The following is a 24230-nucleotide window of genomic DNA, read 5'->3' on the forward strand; positions in this document are numbered from 1 at the left end:
GACATTATCCTGGCCAGACCTCTTAGGGCCTGTGCGATGGGCCAGCCTCTCTTTGTATATTGTCCCAGGATTTGGAAAGGCCATTTGGGCAAGCACTATCCAATAAAAATAAAATGTGAGCCACATTTGTAACCTTCATTTTTATTTTTTATTTAACCTTTATTGTACTTTTTCCCCCATTACCATTTAGTCCCCTTATACCCTCCCCCTGCCAGCAATCAGTCATTTTTCTTAAAAATGGGTGAAATTTAATAAATGTTTCATTTAACCCATGTATCACAAATATTACCATTTCAACACATAATTAACATTAAACTTTAAAAAAAAGAAGATTTTACTTATTTTTAGAGAGAGGGGAAGGAAGGGAGAAAGAGAGGGAGAGAAACATCAATGTATGGTTTCCTCTCATGTTCCCACAACTGGGGACCTGGCCCACAACCCAGACATGTGCCCTGATTGGGAATCAAACTGGCAACCCTTTGGTTCACAGGCCACTGAGCCACACCAGCCAGGGCAACTTTAAACATTTTTAGTGAGATATTTTGCATTCTATTTTCATACTAAGTCTTTGAAATCAGGCATGTGGTTGAGCCTTACAGCACATCTTAGTTTGGACCTTTCAAGTGCTCAGTTGCCACATGTGGCTTCTGGCTACTATAGTGGACAATACAGCTGGGGCAGCCCCCAGCCCCAATTCCTGAAGCCCAGACCTGGATTCCCCAAGTCTGGGTTCCAGGTGGAGGAATTGCAAGGTGATCACTTTTCTCTTCATTCTGCCCCAGAAATGCTGGCCAGGCAGAACAGATAACTGGGGAAGAAAAGCTTCATGCTGACTCAGAAGGACTAAGCTACCTCACAGCTGATTGTTAGTAAACGTACTGTCTCTTGACAAATCCCTACACTCTGGATCAGTGTGGTCAGTTAGATACAGTGCGAGATGCCTGTATATCTATTAAGAAACAAAAATAAAGTGATGTCTAAAACTCAGAGTTTATCTTTAATCTGTGAATGTTAACTTTCTCCATTAGCTTATCTTACTCCTTACTACCTGTTTTTTTAATTAGTTATGTGTTTAGTGTGTAGTATTTATAAGTATTAAATGCTTGAAATGTACTACAATACTTTAAAGTTTTGAATGTTTAAGACTTTTCCCCAATTTACACATGATTATTGCCTTCATTCTCCTTTTCTAACCTTACCTTGTACTTATTTTTATTCAGGGTAAGAGACATTTGGTGGTATAACAACATCAAAACTCAATCAGGAAAGTGGTGGTTAGGACAGTCTAAAAATCATTCTTTCTTTGGCACAGTAATATTTTACTTTTTCTTTCAGATTTCCTCCCAAGTACAGACCCTTCCTTTGCTTCCAGGGCAAGCTCCAGCATGGGGGTGAGGTAGAGAAAAGAGACTTGAAAGGTGTACCTTATACTCAAGCACCACATCTGCACTGTTGACCAGGGTCTCTCTTACTCCACATCAGTAAAAGGGGGGGAGATATCTTTGTGTATGGGCTATTTATGTGTACATATCTGTGTTTGTGTGATTGTCTTGCCTTTCTTGGGTGTATATCCTGGGAGGCAGTGATCAGGGCATGAACATTGCTCTGTTTAACATTTTAGATCAAGCACTGAATCCTGAGGGAAGGTTTTATTCACATGAGGGCAAACATTTCTTTGATTTGACAACCATCTAGAATCAGCAGCCTAAGTTGAAAGTTCCTTCTGGAAGAACAGAGACTTCCTCTAAAGTGTGCTCTGTGGTCAACAGAGGGGTTCCTGTCTCAGTTTGTAGTTTGCTTCAAACTCATCTTCTTTGAATAAGATATCTAGGATATAAAATACTCTAGACTTCCGGCCAGGATAGAGGTATAGGTAGACATGCTTCTCCTCACATAACCATAAGAAGGATTACAACTACCTGAAAACAAAAAACAACCAGAACTACTGGAAAACCAAACTGTATGGAAGTCTGACAGCCAAGGATTTAAGAAGAAATATGTATTCATCCAGACAGGTAGGAGGAGCAGGGGTTGGGGGGGCAGAGAGCATGCTGTGTGGCAGAGACCAGAGGCAAGGTGGCAGGGAGGGACACCTGGGAAGCAATCCCAGCCCCACGCTAGATTGCGCAGTTCAAAAATAAAGCCTCATTTCTTATGGCTGTGAAAACCAGTGGGGGTCGGGGAGACTGAAGAAACTACTGGTCTCTCAGCAGAGTCTGCTTGTTTGGGGACCCCCATAATCCTAGAACTTACACAAACCTACCCACTCTGGGAACTATCACCAGGGCAACAGCTAGAGGTGCATCAGTCCCATGTGGGAAGCAGGTGAAGTGACTGGAAAAAGGATGAGTGCCAAGCAAGTGGCATTGTTCCCTCTCTGATCCCTTCCCCACATACAGTGCCACGAAGCAGTAAAGTGGGTCACCTATACTGCCCCTTACAACATACCAGGTGTGGCAGCTTTACCTAAGACAGGCAAACACAGGAGGCTGTCAAGCTGAGTCAGAACACAGCACATCCTCTACCAGAGGTACCAGAACAGAACTCCCTCATAGGCCACTCAAACCCAGTGTGGAGAGAACCTTCAGGTTTGAGGCTTTTGAAGCTTTTTCAGGTGACCTCATTCACATTCAGAATAGTTGGACTCTATGTACAGGGTACTTTAACCAGAGCTCTGGGTATTTATTAGTTAACATTTGTTACTAAGAAAATGAGTTTTGATTTTTACTTTTTTTCTCTGATCTGTTGGGTGACATGGCCTATAACTGATAGGGATGATACCTAGTTTCCAGTGTCCCACTTGACTGAGCTGGGTTTAGATTCAGGGGTCTTGAGGGAGGCAGTCATTGGTGAGGCCAGTCAGGTGAGGACGCAGCAGCCTGGAGGGCACAGAAGCTTCTATGCACGAAGTCTGATCCTGCTTCCAGGCAGCTGCCTGGGACAACATATTAGAAGGATTTGGGGATACCATTTGAGATGAAGGATAGCAGAGCAGATTTTTGTCCCCATAAAGGGGCTACTCTGTTACTCCAAGTTCTCAGACCCCTGGATCTGGGGCAGTGAGGGAAGTCTGCAGAATGTTTCCAAATAACTTGGAAGCCCTGAAAATTAGAAAGGGTGCTCCTTCATTTTCCCCAGCCTTCTTTGAAAATGTAAAAAGCACTCTTTGAGTGATGCCATCAACTTCTAATAATATTCTTTGTATATATATTTTAAAGATTTTCTTTATTTACTTTTAGAGAGAGGGGAAGGGAAAAGGAGAGGGAGAGAAATATCAATGTATGGTTGCCTCTTGCGCTCCCCTAACTGGGGACCTGGACTGTAACCCAGGCATGTGCGCTGACTGCAAATTGATCCAGCGACCCTTTGGTTTGCAGGCTGGTGCTCAATCCACTGAGCCACATAAGGAAGGGCTGTGTATTTTCTATGCTCTGCTTTCACCCCTCTTCTGGGTCTGGAGTTGCCTTCTCAAGGCTAGGCCAGGGAACTTTGGGCTGTGAACTGGTGTGGAGTGATGGTTTATCAGGCACTGTGCAGAGCCACAGAGCAATACTTAGGGGCCTGTCAGAAGGGAAGATATTCCCCAGCTCCTTCTGAGGCTTATTCAGACTACAACTGCTGGATGTGTTTATGCTTCCAGCCTAGGCCTGGCTGAGGTCATATTGGTGACTCAAAAACCTGGGTCTCAGAGGAAGGTATTGCTGTGGCCCAGACCCAGGGGCCTCCCTGCTCCTCTCCCCCTCCCCCCCAATTTTGGAAAACATCTCCATGCCAAGGCCCCTGGTCTAAGGCCAGAGCGCAGGCTGGGCACTCCCCCCACCCCCTTAGTGCCCCCTGACCTTCCTGGTGGCACAAGGATCCCCCTCCCCACATGTGGAGGACTCCTATGGCTTTGCCTCTTCTTAGAGAATGAAATCAGGGATGACTTTGCTGAGGGCATTACAGGCAATTGGGAATCTGCTCACCCTTCTGTTTACCAGGTTAGTGCTGCTGCAGTTGGTGGGGCTCACAGTGACCTACTCTCCACAGGGCAAACCTGGCTGCAGCCCACCTCCAAACCAGTCACAACACCTGCCCAGGAGAGAAGGAACCCTGAAATCCACAGGCCAGTTTCCCAGGCTTGAAGAAAACTGAAAATAACCCGCAGCTTGAGGAGGTGGACACTGAAGCTTGAATGGCTAGCTTCCCCTCCAGTTCGTTGCTGCTGAGGTACGAGCACCCCACAGGGTGGCAACCGCTGCTTCAGTTGCAGCCCGCCAGCTTCATGTGTCCATGTACCCACACTGGCCAGATGCTTTCCATCTGCATGAGTGCAGCCATAGCTTCTGCCACAGCAGCCACCTCAACCTGCACCAAGCTGTGCATTGGCAGCACCACCTTTCTTGTCCCTGTAGTGCCTGGGGCCACCCTTTCCCACACCTCCCAGCTCTGCTGTTGCACAGGCAACGTGGGCACCCACCCAAGCGTGCTGCATTTCCACCAGGCACGGGTACACCTGTGGGAAATGCCGGTGCTCCCTACTGCTATGCATAGGGCCAGTGGGCCCTCTGCAGCGACTCCAGGCTGCAGAGCCACACACACATCCATGCAGCCTGAAGCCCCAGTGACCTCAAACTCCAACAGTCACGCTCTCCAGACATACACCTTGCTTCATATGTGGCAAGAGCTTCCGCAAGAGCTCCATGCTAACAAGACACCTGGAAAGGCATTTGGGTGAGAAGCCCTTCACATGCTCCAAGTGTGGCAAGGGCTTCTTGGAAGTGCCACGTTGGTGCACCTCCAGCACATTGACAGTGGGGAGAGATCCTACATGTACAGTGACTGTGGGTGTTGCATCAGTTAGAGCTCCACACAGGCACAGCCACCAGGATTTGCAGCTGCACACCTGTGTCATGTGCTGCAAGGGCTTCCGGCCAGCACTCCGACCTACTGGTACATCAGTTCATCCACACGTTGAGAGGCCCTTCCCATGTCCCAAGTGTGGTCGCAGCTTCAGTGACCGCTTGGACCTCACCAAGCACCGGCACACACACACGGGTGAGAAGCCCTACCGCTCCAAGTTGTGCAGCAAACACCGTATGTCCAACCACAATGTGCACCAGTGCAACCACTTGGGCCACAAGCCCCACAAGTGCCCCTAGTGTGGCAAGGCTGAGCTCAGCATGGGCTCCAAGCTGGCGCTGCACTGCAAGATGCACCTGGGCCAGCGGCCAGCACAATGTGCTGAGTGTGGCAAGTGCTTTAGCCAGAGCTGCTCGCTGTCACAGCACCAGTGGGCCCACACACGTGCTGGTGCCACTTCTGTCATCACCCTCGTCTTTGCTGGGCAAGTAGGACTGCAAAATCAGGGACTTCCTGCATCCCAGCTGAGGGAGGCTTTCTAAGAGGCATCCTTAGACTGTGCTAGGCAAGTGCCAATAATAGTGTCACAGGGGCAGTGGGCCCACAAAGTGGGGTCTGTGCAAAGACAGCATGGCCTGTCACCTTTACCCATCTCAGGCAGTAGCCCTTTCCCTGACCTCCTTCCACATTCCTATACCTACTTCCTTGTAGCCCTTTTCCTGTACTCAGTCCTGTTCCTCTGGGTGGGGGGACTAGGTGCAGGAATCAGGACAAGCCCCTAGGTCCACATGCTCGGGAGAGCCTAGGGTTTGAGGTGTCCCACAGCCTCTGTGCTCTAGGTGTTTCTTCGCTCTCTTTCCACTTGGGTTATTTTCTTTGTCCCATCTTTTTCCAACCTAAGTGTCCTCTACTTCTCCTGCCTGGACACTTAAAAAGAAGACTTTAGAGAGAGGGAGAAAGAAAACATCGATTTGTTGTTCCTCTTATCTACACATTGATTGATTCTTGAATGTGCCCTGATGAGGAATTGAACCTGCAACCTCGGTGTATCTGGACAATGCTCTAACCAACTGAACTACCCAACGAAGGCCCTGCCTGGGTACTTTTGGTGTCCTGCCTCTTCAGGTAATGATCACAGATGTGGCTACGGTCTTATCCTACCTGCCCTTCCTGCCTCATGGTTCCACTTGGCTGTTAGCCTCTCTGTTGCTTCCTCCTTGAGTTTCTGAGATTGGAAATTTGCAAGCAGAGATGGCAGGGGAGCTTGCTTCACTGAAGGATATCTCTGTGTAACAGAATCACCCAGTCTGCTGCCTTGGAGAGATAGCCCATCTTTGTGAAAGTGGGTGGGAGCCTTCAGCATGGCTGCTCACCTGTCCCAGGGGCCAGACCTGATGGTATCTGGTGCCTGTCAGGACAATATTCTCCATCCAGTGGGGGACATTAGCCCTGGGACCTGGGCCAAGATCACATGGGTCTGCAAAGCCTGGAACTGCCAGGTGAAACACCTGGATCAAGCTCAGAGCTCCATAGAGGCAACAGGACAGGTTGGAAATTTCCTGAGCCAGCAGTTTTCTGCTATGGCTAGTGAAATAGAAGTATATATCTGGGTTCTGGATGCCAAGAGCTCCCTTTATCAAACCTGAGGCCACTGTCTGCAGACTTGAGGAGTGCGACCTGAGAACGAGGCCCATTCCAAGTTCCTAGGTCTTGCCTTTCCCAAGGCAACTCAGCAATGTTGCATACACAGCCCCCTTGATTTTGCACTGGAAGGCAAGACTCTTTGGGCCTGTACATTTGCTTCTCCAGGTCAACAGACAGGACAATGTAGACCAGCGCCACATACCTGTATACCTGCTCCTTCATACCTCTGGAATGACCCAGTGCTTTCTCTGCTGTCAAGGCCTGCCCTGTTCCAGTGCACGAGTGGCTATGGCATTCCACAGGAAAGGGCAGCAGGGCCCAAGCAAATTGGGGAAGCTGGGTCCTTGAGGTGGGGGCCTGCAGAGAAGAACAGAGCCCGCACCTGTGTTGCACATGTAGTAGAGTGCCTCCCAGGGAATCAGGATTCCTGCACTTCAGGTATGAAAATACTCTGTCCACATGTGTCCATGTAAATTACTGGGTTTATTTTGTCCTGCAGGAAGACTACTATAGTCTGGCTGCCCTGGAATCTAGTCCTGCCCTGTACTCCCCATCACCCTAGTTCCCAGGGACCAGGAATCTGGCCTTTCTCCTCTTCAGTCCCTATGGTCACTCCTTGGGAAGCAGGGTCAGAGCCTGAGGAAGCCTGCAGTCATGACCAGACCCCAGGAATGTAGGGGCAGAGATGCTGGAATGGGACTCCCCTGGGCCAAGCTGCTCTGACGAGGCCTGGAGTGCAGCCGGGTGGCTTTTGCTGCAGTGAGCTGCAACGCTGTCTGGCTTCTCAAAGCGCTTGCCGCAGACCTCGCAGGGGAAACGCAGGGTGGCTGCTGTCTCTGCATGCTTGCGCCGATGCCAGTTCAGGGAGGCCTTCTGGCGGCAGGTGAACCCGCAGATTTCACACCTGAGCCAGGGTCAGCAGAGAGAAATTAGGGGCCTCAGCCCAGTTGCCTGAGTGTCCTGTCAGCCCCATCCTCCAACGTGCCACACTCACTGAAGGGGTTTCTCTCCAGTATGGATGCGCTGGTGGATGACCAGGTTGCTGCTGGTGCGGAAAGACCGGGCGCAGAATTCACAGATGTAGTCCCGGGTGTCTGTGGGGGCATGGGGACACCCCAGCATCCATCCCCAGGTTGTGGCCCCTTCTCAGCCCACCCACCAGCCCCCACAGGAGCACTGCCCCCTTTTAGCCTGCACATCACATCCATCTGGCCCCTTACAGTGCCTTGTGGCTACCAGCAATCCCCTTTTTTTCTGGAACAAGCTCTCCCTGCCACCTCCAAGTTTCTGAAGGTGGCCCTTAGACCTCTCTATACTCTGCTATCAGATGACACACACACTGGCAACCTTTGTGCCCATCACTCCCCTGTGATCCATACACTACTGGCTCCAGACCTTTTCTCCAGCAACTCCTGCTGTCAGTTCACTTCCTACTTGGCCAGCACTCACCTGTTTCCTGACCTTCACTGACCTGGCCCCCACCCTTCTTACCCACCATTCCCAAGACATGCCCCATCACCACAATTTCAACCATGTGAGTTCCAGCCAGGGAACTGGCTACAAAACCCTTCCTTGTCCCGCTATGATGATCCCAGGACTTCAGGCTGCCAGTCCAGAGCCCAGTGCCTTTCTGCTGTTCCCAGCCCTACTTTGCCCAGTGCTCTTTCTTAGGGTGGCTGTGTACCCTTCCTACACTCACATCAACTCACTAGTCTCTCTCTCTCTTAGCTCTACCTTCTGGTTAAAACCAACACAGGATAAACACAGCCCTTGGCTTGCCCCAGGCCTGCACAGGAGGGGCAGAAACACCCCTCCCCCAGCCTCCCCTCTCACCCACCAGAAGTCTCAAGGGCCCATGCATGCCTCTGCATTTCCCCAGTCAGCTCAGGGTCCCCTCTCTGGAGTCCAGGCTGTGTTCACCTCATTCAGTACTGAGCTCATTTTTGAAAGTCACCGAGAGTAAAGCCCATAGAGGATGCTCATATCCTGCCCCCAAAGCCACTGCATATGCAATGACCACCTGCTTCTCTGCAGCTGCCCTCCAACTGTGCCTGAGACACCCCTCACTTCCCTCAGGTTGCCCACCCCACCCAAGTCAGCAAGACTTTCCTTTCTCAGGGATCAGTCCCATCTCTGTGCCCCAAGTTGGCAGCCACCTTAACTAAGGCCCTAATTCTCTGTTCGTTTTCCCAGCAAAACCCAGAGTTGTCCATACTCAGTCTCCACTTCTTTAGTGCCTTCCTGCGTGGAGCCCACTCCATTCTGACTGTCATCTCCCTTGTCATGCACCATCTAGTCAACAATGGCTTCCCACCACCATGTTTGCTGGACGTCCTCTTCCTCTTCCTCAGCCCTGTGGCACAGGCACAACTCCCGTCTCCTTCCCCCATCCCCAGCACTCCATCCACTTGGGTCCTTAGATACCAGTTTCCTCACCTGCCTTGCTGGCCCCTCTGCAGCTGCCTTTCCTACCTGCCCACTCAAACCTCTTCACCTAGGCTCACTCCTTCCATTAAAGGCATGCAACCCACAGCTCCAAATACCATCCATGTGCTCATGACAAACATATTTTTTCCCTCATCTCCCCTGAACTTGATTCACATCTTCTGGAATACCTAATTAGCACACCCAAATAAAACATCCCCTTTCCTGAGGGTCATGTCTCCATCTCAAGAAACCACATAACCTTCTGTCCAGTTGCTCAGACTGGAGTTCTCCAAGTCACCCCTGACCCCTTCTGGCCCCACTGCCACAATCTCAGCAGCCTCTAGACCACCATCACTGCGCACTGCACACTTCTGCAGACCCGTTCTCCACATGGCAGCCACAACTCTTTTAATGCCAGCTGTGTCCCTTCGCTGTGCAGGACCCTGAGCTGAGACCCATCTCATCTGGCCAGAAGCCAAGCCTTCCTTGAGGTAGTCTTGGGCCCCCACTACCTATCTGTCCTTGTTCCTGCCCATGCACTGTCCATAAAGGTGGACAAATCTCCATTCCTCCCTTCACTGAGGTCTGCTCAAAGCAGCTCCCTTTTTATAAGATCAACTCCTCCCCCATGTTCTCCTTGCTTCCTGCTATCAATCTCTGCCAGGCTCAACATGAAAGTGGCCATCTTATGAGGTAAGGGCTGCTAGCTTTGTTCACGGAGGTGTCCCAGCACCTGCACAGTCTCAGGTAGGCATGTGCCCCTTACAATGTGAAGTGTGTGAGTGAAGGCCCCAGAGGGGAAGTGAAGGACCCACAGGGGAGGGGAAGGGGCATTCCCCCCACTGACCACTGTGCAGCTTCACATGCTCCTTCAGGTGTTTCTTGAAATTGAAGGACTTCCCACAAGCTGGCTCTGGGCAGGAGAAGGACTTTTGGTGGATGTGCTGGTACTTTTTGTGATGCTACAGAAGGAAGGGAGTATTCTCCTCAGGGAGATCTCAGAGCTGACCAAGCAGGCAGGCTCCTCTGTCTGCTCCAAGCAACCTATCCCAGCCCCTTCTAACCACAAGATGCTCTCATACTATTGTGCCCTTGATTTTGATGATCTTGTCTCCTTGTCACAACCTCCCCTGCAATGCCTAATCCCCTAACTACAAATGTGCTGTCTGCTGGGGATAGGGCACATTGTAGTGGGCATGATTCTCCCCTTCCCTATACATCCCCCAGAAGACATAGTTTTTAGAACTAGATCACCACAGGTATATATTACATGATTTTCATGAACATCTGCTCTGGACATGCACATGTACTCTAGACCTGGAATACTCTTAAGGGTAGTGTGTTTTTCAGCCTTGACTCTCCTCCGAGTACTTCTGGGATATACTTCTCTTCTGTGACCCAGGTTCACACCTTGCCTAACCCTCCAAAATCCCACATTCCATAGTTAAATTGCTGCTGGAGCTGCTTAAGCTCATCCTTGAACAGCTCAGGTGTATCTGATCAGCCCTGCTGGGTTTTGCTGTCAGCTGGGGATTATCTCCCTCTACTTCCTCCTGGTCTGCCTGTGACCCAGGACTCACCAGCCCCTGTGGGCCCTCCTCAGACCTTAGGCCTGCCCTGAGAGCTCTGGCTTCATGTGGGGGTGAGCTCTGCCCTTTCTGTGCCTCACACTTCTGCAGTGAAGATGGGGACAAGACTCGAGGAACCCCAGCATTACTATTAATACACACTAGCAGAGGAGCCTCAGGCAGTGCTTAACCTTGTGTACCTCAGTTTCCTCATTTGCAATGTGGGAATAGTATCAGTGCCTACTTCCTAAAGACTGCAAAGATCAACAAGTCAAATGCTTACAACAGTCACTATTACCCCATGAATCTGAGGATGCCACCACCATCCCCTGGGGTCCCCAGAGGCCATGAAACAAGCAATAGTGGGCAATGGCTATATGTCCAAGGCTGGGTTTTCTGCTTTCCCTACCAGTCACCCTGGTTTACTGATTATTAGCTGCAGGTAAGTTTTGCATGCCACCCCAACCCTTCTCTTCCTGACTCCCAGTTTCCCCACACGCCAGGCTCCTTCACCTCAGCTTCTCCTGCCCTTCTCCACCAGAAGCCACATAGAACCCAACCTGTGCCCCTCACATCCTCACATTCAAATACTGCCTGTTGGAGAAGATCCTTCCACAGCCAGGGAAGTCACAAGGCAGCAGTTCCTTTGGGGGAGCTTTCCTGGGGGAGAGAAGAGGGAGAAGTATGAAGGCTCCTACAGGCTCTCCTCAGCCTCCCTTCCTCCTCAGAGCCCCTCCCAGAGTCCTGCTCCCAGTCTTACCGAATTCGCTTGCAGCCAATCTGTGCACTGTCCTCATCCCAGGCTATAGCCAGAGAAGACTGGGCCTGACTCCCAGGGCTACGAGCAGCAAAGAGGGAGCAGAGGGCCTCGAGGGAGGATGGTGGCCCAGGATACCCCTGCCCTCTGTCTCAGCCATCAGGTTACCTGGCCAGGGGCTCAGTGTGCTGGGCCACTTGAGGGGTCCAACTGAGTTCCAGCTGTACCCTGACATCCACAGGCAGAGAAGCTCCAGAACTCACTAAAGGTGCTGATGAAGGTGGCCCAGCCAGAGAATTGGGGGCAGCTGCAGGGGACGCAGCTATCTCTCCCTCCTTAAGTGCATGGGTCACAGGGGAAGGAGGCAGTCTGGGGCCACCTGGCTCAGAGCTGAAATAATAAAGAACAGGACATTATCTCTATGGGCCCTCAGTCAGCCCCAACCCCTAAATTACAAAGATCCCAAACTTGGAACAACCCTACCCTGGCCTCTACTCTCAGCTGCGTTCAGGCTTCATTCTCCCACAGAGCCTAACTTCACCCCTTTCCACCCAATTCCAATCCTCCAGTTCTTTTTGCCCCACCAACAAGCCCCTTCCTCACGTCTGCAAAGCTCTGAATCCTGGCCAGCTGCCCCTGCCCTCCTGCTATGCTCAGTGTCTCCCTCAGCCCCAACTTGCTTGTCTGAGGAAGAGCTGTAGGTCCAGGGGCTGGCATCACTGAGCATCTCCTCTTCCTCATCCCCCTCATCTCCTGGGGGCAGAAAGAACTCTGGCGAGGGTCTCATTCCCCTGAAGGAGCAAAGAAGGTAAGCCTGAGGTTCTGATCCTTCACCCCCATCATCCACCGGTGTAGTCTGTCCCTCCTTCAACCTCACCTGAGTAACCTCTTCTCCTGAGTCCTCTCCTCATGCTCAGATTCCAAACCTGTTGGCACAGGTGGGGTCAAAGGGGAAGAAACTTTGGGCTGGGTGGATGAGGACAGGTGGGCTCTAAGGTATGAAATCATGGGAGGACTCACAGGAAGGAGGAGGAGGAAGGGGCAGATGACTACAGTGGAAAAGGGTATCTTATTCTAAAGATGATACATTCACATGGTTGAAAAAAAATTACAAGTATAAAAAGGTACAGTGTGAAAAGTCTCCTTTCCAATACTATCCCCAGTGACCTACCTCTGTCCATAGGCAATTTGGTTCCAACTTGCCTCCCCAGAGAGATTTCATTCATTCAAAAGTACTTTCTCCCCTTATTTTCCCACCAAAATACATACCATCCATCTTATTCTGTACTTTTATATCTAAAAATATATTTGAGGATATATTCCCTTGACAGCATAGTTTTCCATCGAGAAAGGCTCATTTTTAAGAATAGGGTTCTGAGCTCTAGAGATGGAAACCCTTTTCCCTTCCTATTCACAACTCTTCTTTCGCTGGCCTACCTGCAGGCTCCTGCCCACCCCTGGCCTCTGGGCACCAGCTTCTCTGAGAAGTACTTGGAAGGAGGGCTGGCTTGGGCTCTGCTGGAGGTGTGGGGCCTGAAGAAGGGCTCCAGGAGAAGGTGTGGCCTGCTGAGCACTCCCACACAAGCCCACCATCTTGGCCCCCAGGCCCCTGCAGCCCCGGTACCAGGCTGCACTCTTGGCTGTGAGCATGAGATAGGAGCACCAGATACTGCAGACCCTTGGTGGGCAAAGGCTTGGGATCTAAAGGGGTGAAGGTGACAGTCAGGGCAAGCTGGGTTGCCCCCTACTCTCATCTTTGAGAGCCATATGCAGACAGCCTTGCCCCCCAACACCCCTGGTCCCCAGGCCAATTCACCCCTCTTCAGAGCTCTGACCCTTAGGGTCCTGAGCAACTCTCCCTTCCGCACAGGTTGCTCCCACCTAACTGCCTTGGGTTCCCCAACTCCTCTCCTCTTCCCAAACTCGCTAAGGGCTCCCTCTGATCCCACCCCCTTAGGGAGGGCATTCCTGGGTCACAGCACTTGCTGTTGCACCTCTTCCCTCTGTGGCTACTGAGCCCTTTCCCCCAGCTGTTGCCTACCCACCTGCACAGAGCACACAGCCTGAAGAGGTGTACCTGCCAGAGAGACCAGAGGCAGGTTAGGCGGGGCCTGAGACAAACAAGTACCTTCAGCTTCAGACACTCACACACTTAAGGCACAAGCCCTATAAGGGCCTTCTATTAGCTGAGGGCCAAGAGTGGTTGAGCAGGACCCTGGGAGGCCGCAAATCTCTCAGGCCATACTGCTTAAGTTAGAAATGAACCAGTAGGAAGGAGCAATGAGCCAATACTTGGGGTAGGGGACTCTGGGTGCCCCACCCCCACTCCGATCCCAGTCAGGCCCTAACCGGTCCAGCAGGAACTTGGCGAGCTGCGAGTGCAGGGAGAAGCCCAGCCGCTCCTTGAGGAGGCACCACTGCTCCATATGGCCGCCCAGGCGGATGCGACACTTGCTGCGGCGTGCGTCTAGCTGCCGCCGCTTCTCTCGCCGCCTGCGGGAAGCGTCGGCTGGGGAGGCAGCCATGGGCCTGGGGCCTGCAGGGTAGGGGACGTGCGTGGGCAGGTCTGACCCGCGGCTCACCGCCGCCCCTCCCCCACCCTCCTTTCCACGCAGTCTAAGACGGGGGATGGGCAGAACCAAACCGTTGCCATAGCACTCGCTGCGGATGATGGGAGGTAGGGGACACAGCCACAGAGGGGCAGCAGCGGCGGTTAGGGGCATGAGTCTTCCATGGGGCACTCCTCCCGGGCGGGGAGCTGGGTGGGGAACAACTTCAACTGCAAGGATGCGTCGTCCGTGCTGGGGGCGTTCTGCACAGTCGTAGCCGGGCCGAGGGTCTGCAGGGTGTCCCACCGGTCTCCGGCCGCAACATTTAACGCGTACAGTGCACACAGACTGGACACTGCAAAGGCCGCCCGGCCTGGCCTTACCTGCGCCTCACAGCGCCTGCGCCACCGCCACGCGGGCCGAAGAGCAGCGGGAGGACCGAACCCACCTTCTGCGCACTGCCGCGGCCGCCGTTTCTCCTTTAAGAGCATCCAGTCCCCGTGTACTCCGGAACTGGGCCAGCCGGGGAGGAAAAGGCTGCGACAGGGGTGTGAGGCGCGCCTGCGCACTGCATTGCCACCCAGCTCAACGCCTGCCGGGAGCTGTGGTTCCCACATTAATTGCCCGTGCTGTGCTGTGTCGGGGGCTGCGGTGCGATGAGTGGCAGGAGTTGGGCATCTGTTGATATCGTGGCGCGCGCCTGGTGACCAAAGGCCTGGGGAAACGGTGCCCTGACCCAGCTCTGCGGTATGCCCACAAGTGTCGCCACCCCAGTTCCTACTTTGTACTCCCACTTCAATTCCGCCTCCCCCATTGACACTAACAAAAGCGTGCTCGAGAACCAGCCGCCTTAAAAACCAACTAGAGCCCCCTTTGCACCCCAAGGATGCTGCCAGCCACAGTGCATTCCCTTGCGCACCAAGGGTTCTCAAAAATTTTGCCTAGATTCGCTAGGAATCCTTCACTTGCCTTCTTTCTGCAATAGACTAAAGGAGCTTTCCTTGCCACCAGGCCACTGCAATGTGCTTCTCAAGGCCACTTGTGGTGACCTTCTTGCGAAATGCAATGGTCAGTTCTCTGCCTCTCCACCCTTAGAACAACATGTAGATCTTTCCCTCCACAACCCACCCCCTTGCTTCTGTGACTTCACACCCTCCTGTGTTTCTCCCTCCTCTTTGGCTCCTCCTTTCTTTTGTTGGAGCCTCCTCTACTGTCCTGCTGAAACACAGATTGAGTATTCCCTGACTTAGGCCCTAGACCAAGTCTTCTCTCTTCCTGGGTTATTGAATAGGCCCCATGACTTTAAATACAAATAATGACTCCCAGATTTATATTTTCAACCTAGCCTTCTTTGAGCTCCACAATCATACCTAACACATGGGAATAATTTTTAACATAATTCCTGTTGAGTTCGATTTTTCAGCTGCTTTAAACTTAAATAGGCATGCTGATTTCAAAACTGCAGTTACTTTTCTTCTATCACATCATGTTTTTTTTCTGTACAGCTTATCTTAATGCGACCACTCTAGGCTGGATGGAGCCTGGATGGAGGGAAGCAGTAGTGCTCTCCTATTGGCTGAGAGCAAACCTCCCTGGAGTGGGGAGGGTTGGGGGACGACCTTGGAGACCAGCGACAGGTTCATACTTGTCTAGGCTACTCAGTTACACATGAGACAGTGTGGTGAGAGGCTGTGTGCCACTCTATACAGTGAATAGTATTCCAAAGTGTAGTCCGAGTTCTTGTCTGTATACAAGGAGTTAGCAGAATTAATTTTTTTATTTACATACGCACTTATTTCCTTTCCTTCAGATCATGTCTGCCTCTGCTATTTCTCATCATAAATGCCTAAACAACCCTGATTTATTTTGTTATATCTGTGGCAGTTTCACCATTCCCAAAGGACAAACATCAGCTCATTTGTCAGGCAACCTTATTTTGCATATTTTAAAGTAAAACTTGGTGATCAAGATAAGTCTTAGGCCCCTCACAAGGGGTGCAAGCAGTGTGTTGAGAGTTTACAGATGTGGACGAAGGGAACACGTGATAAATTGCCATTTGGTATATCTATGGTTTGGCGAGAGCTCAGAGATCATTCAAGTGACTGTTACTTTTGTATAGTGAAAATATCAGCATATAGCAAGAAAAATAAATGTAAAATAGAGTATCCTAATCTACCATCAGCTATATGCCCAGTGCCTCATTCAGCTGAAATCCCAGTGTCAGTTTTCATTGAACTACCCTCTTTTGAAAAACAGGAGTATGGTGAAGAACTAAGCGACAGCAACGATGAAGATTTTGAAATTGAAGATGACTCAGTTCCTAAGGGATTTGATCAGTGTGAGTTGAATGATTTGGCATGAGATTTGGGACTATCCAAAAAGGTTTCAGAATTCCTAGCGTCAAGACTGCACGAGAAAAACTTGCTTGAAAAAGGAGCGAAGACATCCTACTTTCTATCAAGAGAAAGTGAATTTCTGCAGTACTTTCAAAGTGATGATGGCTTTGTGTATTGCCATAACATACATGGTTTAATGGAGGAATTGGGAATTCCAATCTATAATGCAACTGAATGGCAAATGTTCATCGATAGCTCAAAGAGGAGCTTGAAATGTGTCCTCCTCCACAATGGCAATTTATTTGGTATAGTCCCAATCAGCCATTCAGTTTGTTTTAATGAAGAATATGAAGACATAAAGAGAGTCATTGATCTGTTGCAATATAACAAGCACAATTGGATCATCTGTGTTGACCTTAAAATGGTCTGCTTTCTTCTTGGGCAGCAAAGCGGATACACCAAGTATCCCTGTTTTCTTTGTATGTGGGACAGCAGAGCTCATGAGAAGCATTGGGTAGAGTTGAATTGGCCTCCAAGATTTGACCTCAGACCTGGTGATCCAAACATTCTACATGAGCCACTTGTTGGCAGAAAGAACATTATATTCCCACCTCTGCACATAAAACTGGGTCTCATCAAGCAATTTGTTAAAGCTCTGCAAGCTGAAGGAGTCTGTTTCAAGTATCTCATTTTGGCATTTCCTAGACTGTCATTTGAAAAGATAAAATACCTTAATATGTATGTTTGGTAGCAGAACTTTACTCTTTGTACACAATTTGACTTACAGTAACAATATATAGTCTTTATATGAATAAGATAACTAAATAAACAGTATATTCAGGTATTTTTTTCTTTAGTTTCCTTTGTAGGTACATTTTGTATTATTTTTGGGACAAAGTTGACATGGTAGAGAAAAACTGTGGTAATTTTTGGATTCAGATGCCAAAAGTTAGTCAAAAACAAGTGTCAGATGTAACTCAATGAAAATTGTGTTCCCCAGTGTAATCTAGACAGCAGAACTTCTGATCAAGATGGAAACATCAGTAAAAATGCTTTGTCTCCTTGTACAACCACAGAAAGTATTATAGCTAGACGTCAAAACAAATAACACTCATAACCATCAGAAAATTGAGCTGTATGAAAGTCTGACAACCAAGGATTTAAAGAAGCCACATTTATCCAGAAGGGCAGGAGGGGCAGAGAGGGGTGGTGACGCAGTGTGGTGCAGAGAAGCAGTGGTGGCAGAATGGACTGTCCCACATTCATGTGTGGTGGATAAAAATTGGGAGGGATATCTTGGGAGGGAGCGATCCCAGCCTCAGGCCAGGCCGCACAGCCCAGGATTCCAGCACCAGAAAGATAAGTACCCCTAACTTCTGGTTGTAAAAACAAGCGGAGGTTGGGGCAGCGGAAGAAATTGATGGTTTTTCAGTACATTCTTCTTAAAAGGCCTGCACAGACTCAGAACCTACTCAGACCCACCCACTCTGGAATTCAGCACCAGGGCAACAGCTGGAAGGGCCCCAGTACCATACAGGGAGTAAGTGAAGAGATTGGAACAGGGCGAGTGTTGGGCAAAGCTCCAAAAGCCAGGGAACTGCACTGTCCCCTTTCCAAACCCTCCCACCACACAGAGCCACAAAATGGTGAAGTGTGTTGCCCCACCCTGGTGATTACCTAAGGCTCCACCCCATACAATTTACAGGTGCTTTTTCTACAATAAGTCACACTACAAAGACAGTGAGTCAATGCAGCTCTACCTAATACACAGAAACGAACACAGGGAGGCTGAAAATTAAGGAGACAAAGAAATATGGCCCACATGAAAGAACAGAACAAAACCACAGAAAAAGAACTAAATGAAATGGAGATAACCAACCTATCATCAGATACAGGTTCAAAACATTAGTGATCAAAATGTTCAAAGAACTCATTGAGTATGGCAACAAAATAAAGGAAGAAATGAAGGTTACGCTAAGTAAAGTAAAGAAAAATTTACAGGAAACCAACAATGAAGGGGAGGAAGTGGGGATTCAAATAAATGATTTGGAACATAAGGAAGAAATAAGCATTCAACCAGAACAGCAAGAAGAAACAAGAATCCTAAAAAATGAGGAGAGAATAAGAAGACTCTGGGACATCTCCAAACACATCAACATCTGAATTATAGGGATGCCAGAAGGAGAAGAGGATGAGCAAGAAATTGAAAACTTATATGAAAAAACAATAAAAGAAAACTCCCCAAATTTGGTGAAGGAAATAAAACACCAAAGAACAGGAAGCACAGAGAGTCCCAAACAAGCTAGACCCAAAAAGGACCACACCAAGATACATTATAATTAAAGATAAAGAGAGATCCTTAAAAGCAGCAAGAGAAAAGGAGAGAGTTACCTACAAAGGAGTTCCCATAAGACTCTCAGCTTATTTCTCAAAAGAAACTTTGCAGGTAAAAAGGAACTGGCAAAAAGTATTCAACGTGATGAAAAGCAAGAACCTACAACGTATGTTACTCTATCAGCAAAGGTATCATTTAGAATGGAAGGACAGATAAAGTGGTTCCCAGAGAAGATAAAGCTAAAGGAATTTATCTCAGCTGGGAGGAGGAAGGGGAAGAATGGGGGAAATGGTGCAGGGATTAAGAAGCATAACTGATAGGTACAAAATAGGGGAATGTTAAGAATAGTATAGGATAGGATGAACCCAAAGAACTTGTATGCATGACCCATGGACATGAACTAACTAGGGAGGGGAATAGCTGGAAGGAATGGGGGTACTGGGTGGTGGGGGGCAAAAGGGATAGCTATAATAGCATAATTGATAAAATATATTTTTTAAAAATCTAGACAGCAAATCAGAGTGTTATTAGTGGAAAATATGTCACAAATAAACATCTTATGTATTTTTGTACCACATTACAGTTGTAAACATTTTGATATTTATACTTATCATTAATTCAAATGCTACTATAGCTTACTTAATATGTTAATAAATAAGTACACATATTACAGTATCACAAATTAATTTTGATGTCTTTTTGTGTATGTTTTATTGATTATGCTGTTACAGCTGTCCCAATTTCTTTTCCCTTTGCTCCTCTCCACCCAGCACTTTCCCCCTCCAGCAGTCTCACTCCCCTTAGTCCATGTCCATGGATCGTACGTATAAGCTCTTCTCTACAAACTCCTGTCAATTCTTCACCCTTCTACTATGCTTCTTAATTCCTGCACCACTTCCCTCCTTCGCTCCCATTACCCCTCCCAGCTGACACCCCTCCACATGCCCCCCCCCCCCACCTATGATTCTGTTTCTGCTCTGGTTGTCTGCTTAATTTGTTTTTATTTTTTAGCTTCTGTTGTTGATAGTTGTGATTTTGTTGTCATTTTAATGTTCATAGTTTTGATCTTATTTTTCTTAAATAAGTCCCTTTAACATTTCATGTAATAATGGCTTAGTGATGATGAACTTCAGCTTTACCTTGTCTGGGAAGGACTTTCTCTGCCCTTACATTCTAAATAATAGCTTTGCTGGATAGAGTAATCTTGGTTGTAGGTCCTTGCCTCTCATCACTTTGAATATTTCCTGCCAGTCCCTTCTTGCCTGCAAAGCTTTTTTTGAGAAATCAGCTGATAGTCTTATAGGCACCCCTTTGTAGGTAATTCTCTTCTCTTGCTGCTTTTAAGATTCTCTCTTTATCCTTAATCTTTGGCATCTTAATTATGATATGTCATGGTGTGGTCCTCCCTGGGTCTAGTTTGTTTGGGACTCTGTGCTTTATGGACTCGTATGTCCATTTCTTTCCCCAAATTAGGGAAGTTTTCCTTCATTATTTTCTCACATAATTTTTCAATTTCTTGTTCATCCTCTTCTCCTCCTGGCACCCCTATGATTTGGATGTTGGTACATTTAAAGCTATCCCAGAGGTTTCTAAGCCTCTCCTTGTTTTAAACAAATCTTGTTTCCTCCTTCTGTACTGGTTGACTGTTTATTTCTTCCTTATGAACATCAGTTCATTGATTTGAGCCCTGATTTCCTTTCCTTCACCACTAGTTTCATATGCATTTTCCTTCATTTCATTTAGTATAACCTTCATTTCTTCCCTGTATGCTTAATCTCTTCTATAAAGTCTGTGAGCATCTTTATGACCAAAACTTTGAATTTTGCATCTGTTAAGTTGGCTATCTCTTCATTTGTTAGGTTCACTATTTCCTTGTCAGTTAGTTCTCACACTGGAACCTTGATCTGGCTCAGCTTTGGGGCTGAACTTCTCTGTCTCCTCATCTTGACAGCTTTCTGTGTTTGCTTCTGTGTTTTAAGTAGAGCTGTCGCACCTGTTATGTTGTAAAGGGGTGGAGCCTTAGGTATTTGTCAGTGCTGGTGACCCATTTCAGCATGCTGTGGTGCTGTGCATGGGGTAGGGGTCTGAGAGGGAACAATGCCACTTGCTCATCAGTCATCTGTTTTCCAGGCAATTCTCCCCCTTTGAATACTAAACAAGTGGACTCTGTTGAGTGGTCACCAGTTTCTTCCTCTGCCCAAACCCATACTGCTTTCACAGTTAGAAGCAATCTGACTCTATTTTCCCTGGTGCTGGAACTTCAAGCTGCACAGTTGGTCTGGGGATGGGATCAGTCTGGTCTGGGACTGGGTTTGCTTCCCTTGTTTAAAACGTATGACTGCGCTTTCATTGCAGCTCCAGTTGCTGCACCACTAGCTGCATCGCTAACCCATGCTGATAACTGTGCCACTAGCCATGTTGCCTACTGCTGCTACCAAGCACCGCCCCAGTAGCTACTGCTCCACACCTCATTCTTTCCATCCCCGGTTCACCACTCCTACCTTTCTGGCTGAATATTTCTTCTTTATTTCTTTGGTGAACTTCCCTGTAGTTTCTATTTTCTGGTTTTTTTGTTTGTTTGTTTGTTTATTGTTTTTTTAGTTTTGAAACGGTTGTAAATTCCTTCTTAGTTGTGATGGACACGTGACGTGCCTAACTATGCCTCCATCTTGGCCAGAAGTCCTAATTTTGGTGTTTTGATGTAACAGATCTCTGACTAACAGGGTCCACAGCATTGTGGATAAAATGAATAAATGCACATGGACTGCAAGAATCCTATGGAGAAGAGGGGACAAAACTGGCCACTCTCTAAAGGAGAAAGTGCAGTTTGCCCCTGCCTGAACAGGCTTTTATTAACTCTTTAAGGGGACTACATCCAAGGAAGTTATAAATCATGGTACCAATTATTGCCTTATATGATTATTACTCTTATATAACAGAGAAAAGAATGTTATACATGCATGGATGATAAGGATAACTGATCTAGCCACATCCTGTCCTTGAAAATCATCCTAGAATAGACACTAAGAAACTGCTTCAAGAGGCTTAAGGGCTGAGGGTGTGGCACCTTAGTTCCTGTAGGCAGGGCTTTTGCTTCCTCTCAGGCTGACGCCACTTGGAGGGGAATGGTCTGCCTGCAGTACTGAGGATGAGTCAGCACTGGGACCCAGTCGGCTGCTCCCCCAGTTCTCCCCTCAAAACCACCGCGCCAAACTCTCCCCAAGCGTTTCTGCTCCTCTCTGCCTTCCCTCTGCTTGTGCCCAGGACTTTGACTAATGATATGAGTACAGATGATGAAAATGAATATGTAGAAGAAAAGGAAAGCTATATCTGTGCAGTGTGTCTGGACGTTTATTTCAACCCATACATGTGCTACCCTTGCCACCACATCTTCTGTGAGCCCTGCTTACGGACTCTTGCCAAAGACAATCCTGCAAGTACCCCCTGCCCATTGTGTCGGACCATTATTTCCAGAGTCTTTTTCCAGACAGAATTGAACAATGCCACAAAAACATTCTTCACTAAAGAATATTTGAAAATAAAGCAAAGCTTTCAGAAATCCAGCACTGCAAAATGGCCTCTACCAAGCTGCAAAAAAAAAGCATTCCATCTTTTTGGAAGTTTCCACAGACATGCAGCTCCAGTTACAAGGAGGCAGTTCCCACATGGTGCACATAGGATGGATTATCTGCACTTCGAGGATGACAGCCGTGGTTGGTGGTTTGACATGGATATGGTGATCATCTATATTTATTCAGTGAACTGGGTCATTGGGTTCATTGTTTTCTGCTTTCTTTGCTATTTTTTCTTTCCGTTCTAGGAATGTTCACCTTACTATAGCTGAACTACTTAAACATTTGTAATTGTGCTTTGAATTTTTTATAATATGTATTATATATAAAATGTGGGTGTTTATAGAAAGTCTGAATAGAAGTAACTTATTGTTTTTCATGTAACAAACTGAATTTATGTATGTATCTAACTCTTAGCAACAATGCACTATTAATTTCATAGTTCTTTGTTTAGGATCTGTGGAATCTAATTTTACAGCGTCTCTTTTATACTTACCTTCATTGTAAAGATTGAGGTTTTCCTCCACTTAAAAATAGTAAAGAGACAAAATGAAATGATAATATGGGTACATACCAGAAAATATTTAGTAACCACTTATTCTCAGGCAAATTATATGCATTAAAGATAAACCATATTTTCTGGAACAAATCTAACAGGGTATATTCAGTTTGGGCTTCTAGCTAGCCCTAATAATGTCCCTTTCTATTACCAAGAAAGCTCACTGTCCTTTTTTTTTATAGACCTAATAGTAGCTTTAGTGCAACATTTTTTATTATTATAAGAAGAGAATAATAAATATTTGAAAAAGAGACTAACGCCCACTGATATATACTTAGAGAAATATATTAAACACTTTTTGAATTGCAGGATTATTCACGTGAAGAAATAAAAAAATCACTGACTGATTTTTAGTAGTCTAAAATGGCAATGCATGTCCAAAATGTAATTAACTTAGTGATTCATTTAACTGTAAGGTTGTCAAATATATTGTAAATGTGCAATAAAGAGTGGTTTTAAATTTAAAAAAAAAAAAAAAGAAACTGCTTCAAGGTTACACACTGAACATCTGTTGTTCTCAGCCCAGGATGAGGAAGTCCTTTAGCAGAAAGCAAGCTTTAAGCTATTATAGAAATGTAGGCCTGGTTCGCCATGGGAAAACCGGTGTGTACTGCCATGCTCCCAGTGGTTTTCCAAATCTGAGGCTGAGCTACATTTGCCACCACCAAGTACCCTAGCTTCCCACATTTTAATAACAGAATTTCACCATAGTTACCTTTGTAATCCCATATATTTTGTCATATTCATTTAAAAACATTGAGGGAACTTTCTCAAGATGATGAAGGGTATGTATTAAAAACACAGAGCTAACATCAGAGTCAATGGGGAAGGACTAAAAGCTTTCCCTTTAGGATCTTAAACAGTACAAAGATGTCTACTTTCACCATTGTTATTCAATCCTATACTAAGAAATTCTATCCATAACAAAGCAATTAGGTAAGAAAAAGAAACGAGGCATCCAGATTGGAAAGGAAGAAGTAAGAATTTATTTGGTACAGATGACATGATCATCCTGTATACAAAAAGTCCCAAAGAATCCACAAAAAACCTACTAGATTTTTCATGACATGAGATCAAAACAAAAATTCAGTAGAGTTTCTATGCACCAGTAATTCCATTTACAATAGAAAACAATTAAATTTAGAGTAGCTCCAAAAGAATAAAATGTCTAGTCATAAACTTAACCTAAAAGGTGAAAGACTTGTACACTGAAAACTATAAAACATTGTTGAAATAGATTAAAGATCTAAATAAATGGACTGAAACACAATATTAAGAATCCATACCACCTAAAGTTATGTACAGACTCAATGCAATCTTTAATAAAATTCCAGTGGATTTTTTCCCAGAATTGGAAGAGCTAATCCTTAAGTGCATCTGGAATTGCCAGGGCCCTCAAATAGCCAAAACACTCTTGTAGAAAAAGAACAAAGTTGGAGAACTCACAGTACCTGATTTCAAAACTTACTACAAAGCTACAACAAAAGTAATTAAAACAGAGTGGTACTGGCATAATGATAGGCATGTAGACCACTGGAATAGAATTGAGAGTTCATAAGTAAGCCCATATATCTATGGTCAATTGATTTTGAAAAATTGAGGAAAATAGTTTCTTTCACAAATGATGTTAGCACAACTGGA

At 47.1% G+C, this 24230-nt stretch overlaps 1 protein-coding gene across 5 annotated transcripts; it reads right to left on the bottom strand.

The window, feature by feature from the left end:
- Nucleotides 1-6950: 6950 nt before the first annotated feature.
- Nucleotides 6951-14328, bottom strand: ZNF692 (zinc finger protein 692). Of its 5 annotated transcripts, none has more exons than XM_090290384.1 (12): nucleotides 14171-14327; nucleotides 13588-14050; nucleotides 13284-13315; nucleotides 12676-12939; nucleotides 12116-12164; nucleotides 11919-12029; nucleotides 11407-11628; nucleotides 11242-11319; nucleotides 11063-11141; nucleotides 9761-9875; nucleotides 7481-7580; nucleotides 6951-7390 (listed from the first exon to the last, which is right to left on the bottom strand). In XM_090290384.1, the coding sequence occupies exons 2-12, from the start codon at nucleotides 13959-13961 to the stop codon at nucleotides 7096-7098; spliced, it is 1719 nt and encodes a 572-aa protein (XP_090146510.1). In that variant the 5' UTR covers nucleotides 13962-14050; nucleotides 14171-14327; the 3' UTR covers nucleotides 6951-7095. The 5 variants fall into 5 exon arrangements, with proteins under 5 accessions (XP_090146510.1, XP_090146513.1, XP_090146514.1 ...); XM_090290386.1 differs by having other exon boundaries at nucleotides 7289-7390; nucleotides 7481-7528; nucleotides 14171-14328; XM_090290385.1 differs by having other exon boundaries at nucleotides 7289-7390; nucleotides 7481-7531; nucleotides 14171-14328.
- Between the last annotated feature and the right edge of the window lie 9902 nt (nucleotides 14329-24230).

This window comes from Furipterus horrens, unplaced genomic scaffold, assembly GCF_987537825.1.
Source record: "Furipterus horrens unplaced genomic scaffold, mFurHor1.1.pri manual_scaffold_10, whole genome shotgun sequence".
In the NCBI taxonomy this organism is placed as follows: domain Eukaryota; kingdom Metazoa; phylum Chordata; class Mammalia; order Chiroptera; family Furipteridae; genus Furipterus; species Furipterus horrens.